The 13232-nt window shown below is 31.5% G+C and overlaps 1 protein-coding gene across 1 annotated transcript in view; it reads right to left on the reverse strand.

Moving 5' to 3' along the window:
- Positions 1-13232, reverse strand: part of LOC132740876 (voltage-dependent calcium channel subunit alpha-2/delta-3-like) — a 57193-nt gene that overhangs the window by 29159 nt on the left and 14802 nt on the right. The window contains exons 4-10 of the mRNA XM_060728921.1: positions 12197-12345; positions 9157-9309; positions 7047-7211; positions 6351-6479; positions 3402-3530; positions 2531-2652; positions 577-680 (exon numbers count right to left, since the gene is read on the reverse strand). Of these exons, the coding sequence (XP_060584904.1) occupies positions 577-680; positions 2531-2652; positions 3402-3530; positions 6351-6479; positions 7047-7211; positions 9157-9309; positions 12197-12345 (951 nt within the window). The remainder of the gene's footprint in view (positions 1-576; positions 681-2530; positions 2653-3401; positions 3531-6350; positions 6480-7046; positions 7212-9156; positions 9310-12196; positions 12346-13232) is intronic.

Raw genomic sequence — 13232 nt, forward strand, 5'->3', positions numbered from 1 at the left:
TAAGAGACTGTTTCATTTGGCGGCCATTTTTGGTGTTTCCCTTAATTTGCGCCTAATACACATTTGACTGTTTAGCTAACACAAAAGTCAACATTACATATGATGGCAGCATCCATGTCAAGTCAAGTTACAGAAACACTAATGTCTTACACTATAACATTTATACTTAGAGCATATAAATTCTTTATCTTTATCATATATATATATATACAATCCCTTAGATATCAGAAATTCCACAAATTTACAGTCGTTCAAAAATAATTATCTTAAATGGTGGTTCTCTGGTGGAAATAAAACACATGAAGTTGTATTATAAAATGATAAATGTATATCTGAATTGCAATTATTATATTCTTATATAATGTTTTTTCCCTAGATTTTCATTTTACATGTTTCTTAACTATATTGTATTTGTAATTTTGTTGTTGTTTATCATACCTTTTGTTTGTAAATGTTTATATTATGTACATGTACATTGTATATTTGATAGAGGCTCATAGGGAAGACTGGGCATGCCCAACTATGTTGCCTCTTTAAATAAAGTCTTTATTATTATTATTTCAAGAAATAACATACATGAGGACTGGTGTAGGAATTTTTACCATCTGCCACTGACCATACTTTTGTCCAGTTATATTTACATACAGGGCCAGGTACATACCCACTCCTTGTGTAGTAACCTTTAATCAAATATAAAAAAAAATCTTCAATAATAAAATAATATGTAATCATAAAATTCTTGTTATCTAAACACTTTCGGGACATAGTATGAACAGGACAATAGTCAATTACTGGAAATTTAGGGCTACATTTTATAATCGCCTTGTCCAATCAGACAATCTTAGCGTTCTTAAAGCTGGCTGGATAGCTTCCTCACATGAAATAATTCAAAGTCCCTGGCAAGATTTGAACCCACAGCTGTGAGGGGCAAGTGATTTGAAGTCAACAACCTTAACCACTCGGTCACGGACGTGCCTGTCATACAAAAGAACATCCTAGTGTATTCATCAAAATATTCTTGGAATCACTAATAAGGTAAAAAAATGCAAAACATCCTGTAACACAATTTTTTTATGGTTTTATATCATAAATATGATGCTCAAATTAAGATTTATCAATTTTTTAAGTACCAAAAAGCATTATTTATAAAGATATTACGGAACTTGACATTTCATGTAAATAAAGGGAGGTAATAAAAAATTTATTTTCTATAAAGTCTAAGTCAAATTTTTCCAGTAAGAAATGAATGCAAATATTTTAATTTATACATTTATTATACTCAACATCACTAATTCCTCATCATCACTTATTTCACAGTAATGGCATATTTTTATGTGACCAGTGTTAAAATTGGTCACAATTGACATATTTTATTCAAAAACCTAAACAACAAAGTTTTTGTGCAAAATATTTTAAATCTATAGATTTTTACGTAAAACAGAACAACATTTTACAAACTTCAGCAAAAGGCAACAATAGTCCGTTAAATTTGTGCATAGATCTGAAACAATCATCATTTTCAAAATGTTCTTGTTTGTTGAAAAAATAAGTTTTGAGTTACAAAGTAAAGATACTTTTAATAATTAAAATTATGCAAATGACATGCAGAAATTTTAACTGAGACATGAAAAAAATTAAATAAAACACCCATTACCGCGATTTAAATGATGACATACTGTTTTCAAAATGGCTGACATATGGTCTACGTCTGGCTCATTTAAACTAATTTTGACTAAATATATTGTTGTTTCCTTGTGTCAAACAGTCGAAAATACCTATAGGTTACAGCTTATGACAATTTTGATGTGTTGTTTTCTTTCTTGCTTCAAAGGGTTAAGTTCCGTGAACTAAGAGGAGCACAGTATAATATGTACAAATATTTGCAGTACATATGTTACATATTCTTCAATGTTTGAAAATTGTTTTATAAGCATAATTATATACATATACATAATTTCACTAAAGTGTGGTATACAACCTCAATTACAACATACAGGATATTTAATTATAGTAATATAATTATTGTTCTTGTAACATTGTATTGACTATGCACTTTTCCATTAAATTTCACTATAAGGTACACAAAAAAAATGAACTTTGTCCAGGATTCAAACTAAAATATCTGTGGAAAACTCTTATGCTTTCCTTTCTGGTGATCTTGGGTTTTCAAATAACTGGCAATTTTTCAGCTTTGGAAGACCTCACTGTGCCCCTCCTTGCATTATTTCAGGTACAAATAGGCACCTGAGTAAAGCCATCGGCATTCCGTAAACTAGCTGGGTAGTTTATGCACATGTAAGCATCCCTGGAAGGATTCAAACCCTCAGTTATTAGGGGCGAGAGGCTAAATATGTCCAAACTAACTACAGGCATGAAGATATGTCAAAATTGCAATGAATATAAGCAAGATATCAAATACAATATACTTCTACATATCAAATACAAAAATATTTATAACTCTACAATCTACGGCTAGCTTGTATACCTTTAAACACATTGTGTGCCATAAAAATAATCACAAATATTTTACCTGGGCCACATCTAACATTTTCCCCATCCGTGTCTTTCCCATCTGTGGCGAAGATTATCACAGACTGACAACCTGTTCGTGGATTGCTATTCAACAAACTAAATGCTTTCTCAAATCCACTCCTGAAGTATTAGCACAAATAGATTACAAACAACAACTCTGTAGACATGAAATGAGTTACAAAATGTAATATCAGTATTACTGTATCACAGTCAAATATACATATTAAATGATGCAAGCAAGCTCACGCCACATAAATTACACCTTTAACTTAATTTTGAATAATACACTAAAACTTTCACATGGATTGTTCACATTTATAGAATTCTTAATCTATGTATATTCCTTTTTAAATTTAATTTTTTCAAATACTTCTTTTGTACATACATGTATGGAGGTGTTCATTTTAAACTGCAGACATGATACCAACAAAATTTATGCTTTTATCACAAAATGTATATTCAAATCTTATTCATCTTGGACAATATTCTGATTTTTAGCTGCATTGCTTTATTCAGTTGATAAACATTCAAAGAAGGCTATAAATTAAATCAAAACAGCAAGTCTATGTAATTTTTTTTATCAATAAAATTTTCCGAAAAATTCTACTGCTTTCAAATACATGTATTAAAATATTTTCATTTATGTTGCATAGCAACCCAGAGTTCTGATTGAAATAGAATTGTTTGAACAACATTTAAAAGCATTTCTTTTGTATACATTTGCCAAGTGGTTAAGAAGAACGTGCTGTTTAAGGAAAAATGTAAACATACATCTGACATAGATTGATCACAATAGCTCACTTTGAGCTTGTTATGCTCTGTTAAACTATAATCTTATAAAATAAAGTCTGACATTAAAGGTCTCATACTCAAGTTCACTGGTTCCCCCTGGACGTAAATTCTCCACATTTTTTATAAGGTCTTTCCTGTGTGCAATAGTAGCTGGTACCATTCTCTCTGAGTGGCAGCTCAGTACTGTTGTCTCATAGAAATGCCACCTGAAAAATGCAAAACAAATTCAGAACTTCAATACAAATGTCTTCAAAACAAGAGCTGTCAGTAGGACAGTGTGCTCAACTATTCTCAGGGATTGATTCAAAACAAAAGCTTGCATAATGTAGAATTCAACTAGAACTGTGTCCAAAGGACAGGGATGCCCCCACTGACGACATATATATGGTATATAGTGAAAAAATCAACAAAGGGCCATAATTCTGTTAAATTTGGTTGCAGCAAAAATTCCTTCCTTTACTACCATCTACACATTAAGGTTGTTCATCCCTGGAAGTTTAAGCAAAATCTACCATCTGGTTTAAGAGGAGTTGCGTTCACAAAATTTCTACATATTATATAGTGAAAAAATCAACAAAGGGCCATAATTCTGTTAAATTTGGTCGCAGCGAAAATTCCTTCCTTAACTACCATCTACACATAAAGGTTGTTCATCCCTGGAAGTTTAAGCAAAATCTACCATCTGGTTAAAGAGGAGTTGCTATCACAAAATTTCTACATAGTATATAGTGAAAAAATTAACAAAGGGCCATAATTCTGTTAAATTTGGTCCCAGCGAAAATTCCTTCCTTTACTACTATCTACATATTAAGGTTGTTCATCTCTGAAAGTTTAAGCGAAATCTGCCATCCGGTTTAAAAGGAGTTGCGTTCACAAGATTTCGGGACGGACGGACAGACGGACGGCGTGACGGACGGACAAGTGCAACGCTATATGCTCCCACTCTGTGGGGGCATAAAAACAGCTATTACTATGTCAAAATCCATGTTGGAGCTATTTGCTTTGGAAAGTGACCACCTCTTATGCTCTCAAATACTAGTAAATGTATGAAGTTTCAACCCATTCCTTTCAGGAATTTTGAAGATACCAACTTAACCAAAGTATGATGGTGACATTGAAGCATGGGTGAGCACAATAGCTCTCTCTCTTTTTCAAAAAGTGGAACTAAAAATGCAACAAAAAATTTCAGAACTTTAATACAATAAACACAAATCACTTAATCAACTGAAAAAAATAAAGCCATTTGAATTTTTAACTAGAAATGTGTCGTCACGCCACAGATGCCCCCGCCTGTAGCCAAAATTTCAGATGTTACAATATTTAGTTCCAAATTTGTTTGCACTAACTATTTTTTTCATTTTAAGTTAAAAGCCCTTAAAACTATTCAATGTTAATACAAACCATTTTTATCCAAAGTTCAAGGCACTGAAACTATTCAGTGTTAACCTTTTGTAAATTGCATATTGCATATTTGTAGCCAAAATAATGACTACATACATTTCTACAAAAGTATGAGTGCTGAAACTGAAAACACAAAATTTTTCCAACATTCAAAAGAGATATCTTTGTCCAAAATCATTAAACCATGACCAAATTTGAACTTGAACTGCTTATTCCTAAGATGTATGTATATGTCAAATTTGAGTTAAATATGTACAACCATTGGGGAGATAATGAACGGAAACTAAAAATTTCTGATTTTTTTCAAAGTTTAAGAGGGATACCTCTGTCAGCTATCATCAAACAATGACCAAATTCAAACTTGACTAGTGTATTCTTATGATATATCCATATGTCAAATCTGAGTTGAATATGTACAACTGTTAGGGAGGTAATGAAAGGAAACTGAGAATTTCCTTCTTTTTCAAAGTGAAAGGGGCATAACTATTTCATCGAACCATGAACAAATTCAAACTTGACCTGCTCATTCCTTTGACGTATCCATATATCAAATTTGAGTTGAATGTGTAATACCGTTAGGGAGATAATGAACGGAAACTGAAAATTTCATATATTTTTCAAAGTGAAAGGGGCATAACTCTACCAAAATTCATCAAACCAAGACCAAATTCGAACTTGTCCTGCGCATTCCTTGATGTATCCAAATTTCAAATTTGAGTTCAATGTGTAATACCGTTGAGGAGATAATGAACGGAAACTGAAAATTTCATATATTTTTCAAAGTGAAAGGGGCATAACTCTACCAAAATTCATCAAACCAAGACCAAATTCGACTTTGACCTGTGCATTTTTTTGCCTTATCCATATGTAAAATTTGAGTTCAATGTGTAATACCGTTGGGGAGATAATGAACGGAAACTGAAAATTTAATCAAGGGGCATAACTCTGTCAAAAATCATCGGACCATGACCAAATTCGAACTTGACATGTATTTTCTCATGATATATCCATATATCAAATTTGAGTTGAATGTGTGCAACCGTTACTAAGATAATGAACGGAAACTGATGATGACGGAATGACAGAACAGGGCAACACTATATGCCCCGGCCATAAAATGGCTGGGGCATATAGTGTTACCCTGTTCTGTCATTCCGTGACATTAAGTGACAATTTTTCATAATGCTAATTTTTTTCATTATCAAGTTGAGATGAATTGATCACATATTTCAATAGCAGTATTGTTATAATGGTGATTGACTGCAGAATGTTTAGGATAAAATATAAATCTAACTACCCCACTCTTTTTATGAATTGAATGTTACAGGTAAATTCTGATGGATATTTACAGAGCCTTGCTTGGGCCTTGTGATTTATTTAGTACATTATAAAATTGAAAGGAATAATGGCAAAATGCCAACTTATTTTCACTTTCACCTGTTTACTCACTATATACTTTTGGATGGGCATAATGTCACTTTCAGTTTTAATATATTTTGTTTTTGTCTTACAGCTTCTTCCCAATTAGTGGCTATCCCATATTAGAGTAGGTACTATTTCATATAACGTCAACACTTTATTAATTCTAAGTAAAGTTAACACTTTTTATTTTGATCATCACTTACTTGCCAACTTCATCCCAGTAGCTTGCCCTAGCACATATCACATTCACATAGTCCTGTTTTGTCAAAGTATTGATCACTGTTTTTGCAACACCTTTGGCGATACTAAATTTCTCACCTCTCATGGAATAGCTGGAAAATTAATCAATAGAGGATTGATTTAGTTCTTATAAATCATTGCTTCATCAGCGCTTTGAACAAAATCTGGAAAAGGGGCAATTCCTCGTAAGCAACGAAAATGAAATACATGTATTATATGAAAATAGATTGAATCTGTTCATGATAGATAATGTAAAAGTATCAACCTTACAATCAATAACACTGTCTTTTTAACATATTAGAAAGGTTTAAGTAAATATTACTTTTTTAAATCTTTATCTACTTTTATTATTCTTTTTTTTTTAGTTGGGTTTATATCGCACCAACATAGTTTAGGTCATATGGTGACTTTCCAACTTTTACTGTTGGAGGAAGATGTTTGTACATATAAAGGTTGGAGTGCTTGATATAGTCAAGATAAATGACCATACATTTTAATCAAATTATTCAAGTGTTGCGATTCAATGGCATCATGCCACAGTTTACCACAATTTACTGGTATGTATGTTCCACAACTAATTACAGTCAACTTAAAACATTCTGTGACCTCCCTTTAGACACATATAGAGAATAGATAGAGTATTCGGACGCCATTTTTACCTGCAATCAATTATGATTATCACATCTTTGGGTCCACTTGTTGCTGCGATATACCAAGGCCTGACTCTTGGATCATAATCATTATAGAAACCCGCAAAATTTGTCGACCATTCCCGCCCGGGAAATATACGCACTATACCAGCTGTAGATCCAAAATACTGCCATCTGTTAAAAAAAGGAGTGGAATGTTCTCATGAAAATAAAAAAAAGAAAAGTATTCAGTAGTTCACTTTCAGATAATCATGACAATCTTTTCTTTTAAAAGCAATCTTAAAATGTTATTATATAAATATGTAAATAAACATTTGTTTTAAATTAAAGAAGCATTTTTGTATTTTAGTAACAATGCCTAATTTACATGTATCAGACCATACCACATAAATTTAAAATGACATTATGCCCCTCCATCATTTAACATGGCCAGTGGTTAAAACCCAAAATAACTTTTGCCATTAACTGTGTTCAATTTTAATATTTTTAACTATGAAAAATAATCAATAATGTACTTTGAAGCAATGGAAACTTCTACAAATGGATCGTTCAGAATGTATGTATTGCGTTACGTTCAAATCTTAAGGAGTGGATTGGAGTAATATGTAAGAAAATCATGGATTTGATTTTTATATCCATTTTTGTTATAATGATATCATACTTGAATCACATAAAGTTTTTCATTTCCTTGGAGTTAGACAAAATGAAGGAAAAGACCTAGCTGTGCACCCCAGTTATAGGCCCTGACCACCCTGATTTAAATTATAATCAAGTTTTCTTTAACTAGGTGAACTGCTTTGATCCATTAAATATATAGAAAATTAAATGAGTTGCCATTTTTCTGTTGATAAGCCATAACAGTTGTTATGCCCTTAGTTAGCATGTTTAACACGTGTTTGAATTATAACGCAAATGATGTCACATCAAAGTGTTATTACACTAGTGTAATATCGTTTTTTTTTTCCATTAAATGGATTTATATTGTATTACACTCCTGAGCCTTGGTTTATGTGGATTTTTTTAGATTTTCATCTTGATATCCCTCTACCAGTAAATAGGCTGTTCCAATATCAAAACAGGACTGGTCTATTGTATAAATTTGGTGATTGAACATAGTCTTACTGTAATGATTTCCCGACAAAATATCTAACATCTGGCAATATCCTAGCAAATCATTTATTTCCGGAATGTTATTTTTTCAAAATCTTGTGCATTAGATTATTTACAATCACTCATCCTTTATCGTTATGAACTAATTTCCAGTTATAAACGGTTAGAAATCATTGAATATCGAAGATTGTGAAAAATAACATGCCGGAAATGATTGAATTATTATGATATTGGTCAATGTTAGAAACTTTTTAGCGGGAAAGCATTAAAGTAAGATTACCTTAAGACGTTAAAAAAAGCAATATGAATATACAAACATAGTCATGTTACATTTCATATTGAAATATCTTTATAATACAAGCACTCTATAAATTTTCACAAACAATCATAAATAATGCAGTAATTATTTACTATGTAAACAATCTCATTTATTGTAAAATTACGCATCAATAATTCATTGGCTGATTAAGAAAGCCAGCAATGAAAGGAGAAATTACTATAATAGGGAGAAATACAAATAATACAAGTGGTGATAAAACCAATACATTCATAGAGGAGAGAGTACAAAATTTGAATACCAATTAACGACTCTAATTTCTCCAGCGTTTCTGTTTAAACATTTAAATTTTGTTAATACAAAGTATCTAATTGGTAAACATTCATACACAAACACATTAATCCTAAACGAATATCTCAAAAGAGTCATAAAGGTCACTAAGAATCACATGGACTTTCTGGAGTGAATGAAAGAGATTAGTTTGCAGATTATAACATAGATGTTATCTGAAACTTGGCAAATGTGTGTTATTCCCAGCTAAAGTCACTTTTACCGTTACAGCTTCACGGTGCTCTTACCTGTCACAATGGATATTCAGTCAACCTGTTAAGTTTACTTTCGAAGCTGGTAACTATAAAAGTTTGCTTGTACCTACAGAGTAGTAGGGAAATACCCAAATATTCTTAATTCAATAGTGAGTCTATTGATCTGGCTTATTCATTTATAGCTCACCTCAGGGTCGGATCAATTTCATGATTTTCCTTGAATAATGCGTCAAGTTTAGCAGTGAAATGCACCGTATTTATTGTGCTTATGTCATCTCTGGGTACCTCGTCTGCTATCTTTACTGTTGATTGATCCCAGCTTACTTGCTGCTTGAAATATCTTGTATATAAAAAATTAAAGTAGTAAAATAAAGCACATCATATTCTTAAATATACAATTTATACATTTTGTTCAGATTTAAGGTGAATGGGTAGTCATAATGAATGGTCTGAAATACAATTACACCAATAAGATTCCTAATGAAAATACCATCATTTTCATTATCTGTAACAATTTATCATTCCATGCTTTTTACATTGCTTTAATTGTTCCATCAAATATGTATTAATTGTTATATATTCATACACCTTATCTTTAAAACAAGAACGATCAGTGAGATTCATGTCGAACGAGAGGATACTTGTTTGGTACCAAGAACAATAGGTAACAGGTAATTCTATTCATTCCGTCATTATTGTTTGGTACTTTTATGGACTTCTTGGGTACTTTTAAACAAAAGAAGTACCCAATATGTGTTCTCTCATTAAGATGTCAGTGCAAATGGACAGTTTGTTCCCCATATTGATTTTACTAAGCCAGGATCTCATGAGGTCCCTAAAAATGAATGAGATCTGCTCAGGTGTAATCCATATGAGGCAAATAAATACATGTAGAATGTCCACATCACGATACAGTTATAATAACCCTTTAATTATTAACTCCTCCTCTAATTAAAATATATTCAACCATTACATTATGGTTATACCTCTGCAACAATAGTCTTGCTCACCCTCAAAATTTATTAAAATTATACAGATAGTCTTTCTGCCAGGTTATATTTGTGCCTGTTAAGTACATGCATTAAATATAGCATTATACATGTATGTATAAGAATATAATGAGATTTGCTTATACCAAAATCTCTAGCTTTCTCTATACTTTGCTTGTAAAGTTTTTAAACCTTTTTTTAATTTGAATTTTTAACACAGTAATTTCCATTATATTTCATTTCCTTAACTTAAATAAACTTTAAGGAAGGAAAACAATTTATACCCAGTATATGGCATGTAAAACACATGAAACATGTGATATTCATGGCCATGCAATCCTGCCAGTGCAAAAAAACAAAAAAACAAAAAACTAGATTAAGCAAGGGGGGTCAAAACAAATTTATCATATTTGCTTTCTTTTTATAGGCCACAATTTATTGGAAAAGAAAAGACTCAAGCCAACAATGTAGATTGATAGATTCGTACTGAGAATAAGCATGGCAGTACCTTTAAAACGCAGTGAAAAAGGGTTTGACTACCTAAAGTTCAAGTAAACAATTTAATTAAATTAACAACTTATTTATTTTTTGATTTTCGTGAAATATCATTTTTTGCGTAGCATAAACCTGGTTGGTTTACATGGGCATCAGATGGATTCCTATAAAAGTTTAAATACATTTAACATTAAGCTGACATTATTTTATCAACGGTTAGTAATCATTATAAAACAATTATACAACAATGATGTATAGCTATTATATAGATGGTTTTGTTAGTCACATCAACACCTTGAAGGTCATATGGTGTATTTGGAATCTTTAAAGAGGAAAAAAGACTGAAAAACAAGAGCAATCAATGATCACATGTGTCGCCTCGTGATAGCCAATTGCACGTTGCAGCAACTGTGTAACAGGAGACACAAATATCATTCAATGGGCCATAACTAATTAAATCCTGTAAGCTTCATTGAAATTGTGTAAGTGGTATAAGAAGAGTAGTCCTGACAAACTTTTAAAAAATGATCATAAAAGGGCTATAAATGTGACATAAATCATTGAACTGGAAAATGCAGACAATATTAAAACATTTCAAAAAAATATTCAGAATTTTCAACATATAAATGACAAGTTTTACTGCATCTAATGTGAGCGAGTTTTTATTGACAAACAAGAGGGCCATGATGGCCCTGAAATGGCTCACCTATATAAAGGCCCCCTGGGCGGGGCCAATTTTAACCCAAGGGCTTTTATTTGAACAAACTTGGTAGACACCCATTAGAAGATGTTTCCCGATAAATATCTAAGCTCTCTTTTATGAGAAGATTTTTTAAGTTTAAACTATACACATCTAGGGATAAACAATGACCCCCCCCCCCCCATGGCCTTGCCAATTTTGACCCCAGGGCTTTTATTTGTTCAAACTTGGTAGACTCTTACTAGAAGATACTTCATGCTTAGTATCTAAACTCTAGCTCTTTGGGTTTTTTAAAAGAAGATTTTTTAAGTATTTACTTTTTTAAGTATTTACTATATGCATATAGGGAAAATCAATGAACACCAGGCAGGGCCAATTTTAACCCAAGGGCCCTTATTTGAACAAACTTGGTAGACACCCATTAGAAGATATTTTATGCTATATATCTTAGCTCTAGCTCTTTGGGTTTTTTAAAAGAAGATTTTTAAAGTTTTTACTATATACATAAAGGGAAAAAGATTTTTTTTAAGTTTATTCTTTCGGTTGCCATTACAACCAGAGTTCTGCATGGAATTAAATTCTTTGAATAATTTTTAAAGTTGACTACCAAATAAAAATTCCTATGAAGTTTGGATGAAATTGGCTTAGCGGTTTATGAGGAGATGTCGTTTAAAGTAAAAGCTTACGGACGGACGCCGGACGAGAAGCAATCACAATAGCTCACCATGTCACTTTGTGACAGGTGAGCTAAAAACACTTGCCATTTACTTTACTTTTAAAAACATTTTGCGGAGGGACTATATTTGTTTGTATACACTTTCATGACCAAAAACTTTTAACAGCAATGTTAGTTCAACTGTTTAATATTTTACACATAGAAAATTTTGGCCATGAAAGAAAATCATTTATTCAGATTATTATAAATCGGAACAAAATGGACTGGAATTATTCATACATGTCATATATTTTAGATATGAGTAAGACTGTGTGTAACAAGATTTTCAAAACACTAAAACAGCTATTGGTGTCACAGCGATACTTACGGATTAAAGTTTCGGTGTGTCGGCAACCTTTCTGGTATATCTGAATCGGCATAGACCTCCTGAGGTAGCATTGACAGTTTACTCACATTGGCACTACCATTTGACAATAGAAATTCATCATGAAGCCTCGTTATGTTCTCAACTAGACTCTGAAATAATAGATTTACTAGACTCTGAAATAACAGATTTACTAGACTCTGAAATAACAAATATACTAAACTCTGAAATAACAGATTTACTAGACTCTGAAATAACAAATATACTAAACTCTGAAATAACAGATTTACTAGACTCTGAAATAACAAATATACTAAACTCTGAAATAACAGATTTACTAGACTCTGAAATAACAAATATACTAAACTCTGAAATAACAGATTTACTAGACTCTGAAATAACAAATATACTAAACTCTGAAATAACAGATTTACTAGACTCTGAAATAACAGATATACTAGACTCTGAAATAACAGATTTACTAGACTCTGAAATAACAGATTTACTAGACTCTGAAATAACAAATATACTAAACTCTGAAATAACAGATTTACTAGACTCTGAAATAACAGATTTACTAAACTCTGAAATAACAGATTTACTAGACTCTGAAATAACAAATATACTAAACTCTGAAATAACAGATTTACTAGACTCTGAAATAACAGATTTACTAGACTCTGAAATAACAGATTTACTAGACTCTGAAATAACAGATTTACTAGACTCTGAAATAACAGATTTACTAGACTCTGAAATAACAGATTTACTAGACTCTGAAATAACAAATATACTAAACTCTGAAATAACAGATTTACTAGACTCTGAAATAACAAATATACTAAACTCTGAAATAACAGATTTACTAGACTCTGAAATAACAAATATACTAAACTCTGAAATAACAGATTTACTAGACTCTGAAATAACAGATTTACTAAACTCTGAAATAACAGATTTACTAGACTCTGAAATAACAGATTTACTAAACTCTGAAATAACAGATTTACTAGACTCTGAAATAACAGATTTACTAGAC

Source organism: Ruditapes philippinarum, unplaced genomic scaffold (assembly GCF_026571515.1).
Source record: "Ruditapes philippinarum isolate M1 unplaced genomic scaffold, ASM2657151v2 ctg958_1_1_1_1, whole genome shotgun sequence".
Classification (NCBI taxonomy): domain Eukaryota; kingdom Metazoa; phylum Mollusca; class Bivalvia; order Venerida; family Veneridae; genus Ruditapes; species Ruditapes philippinarum.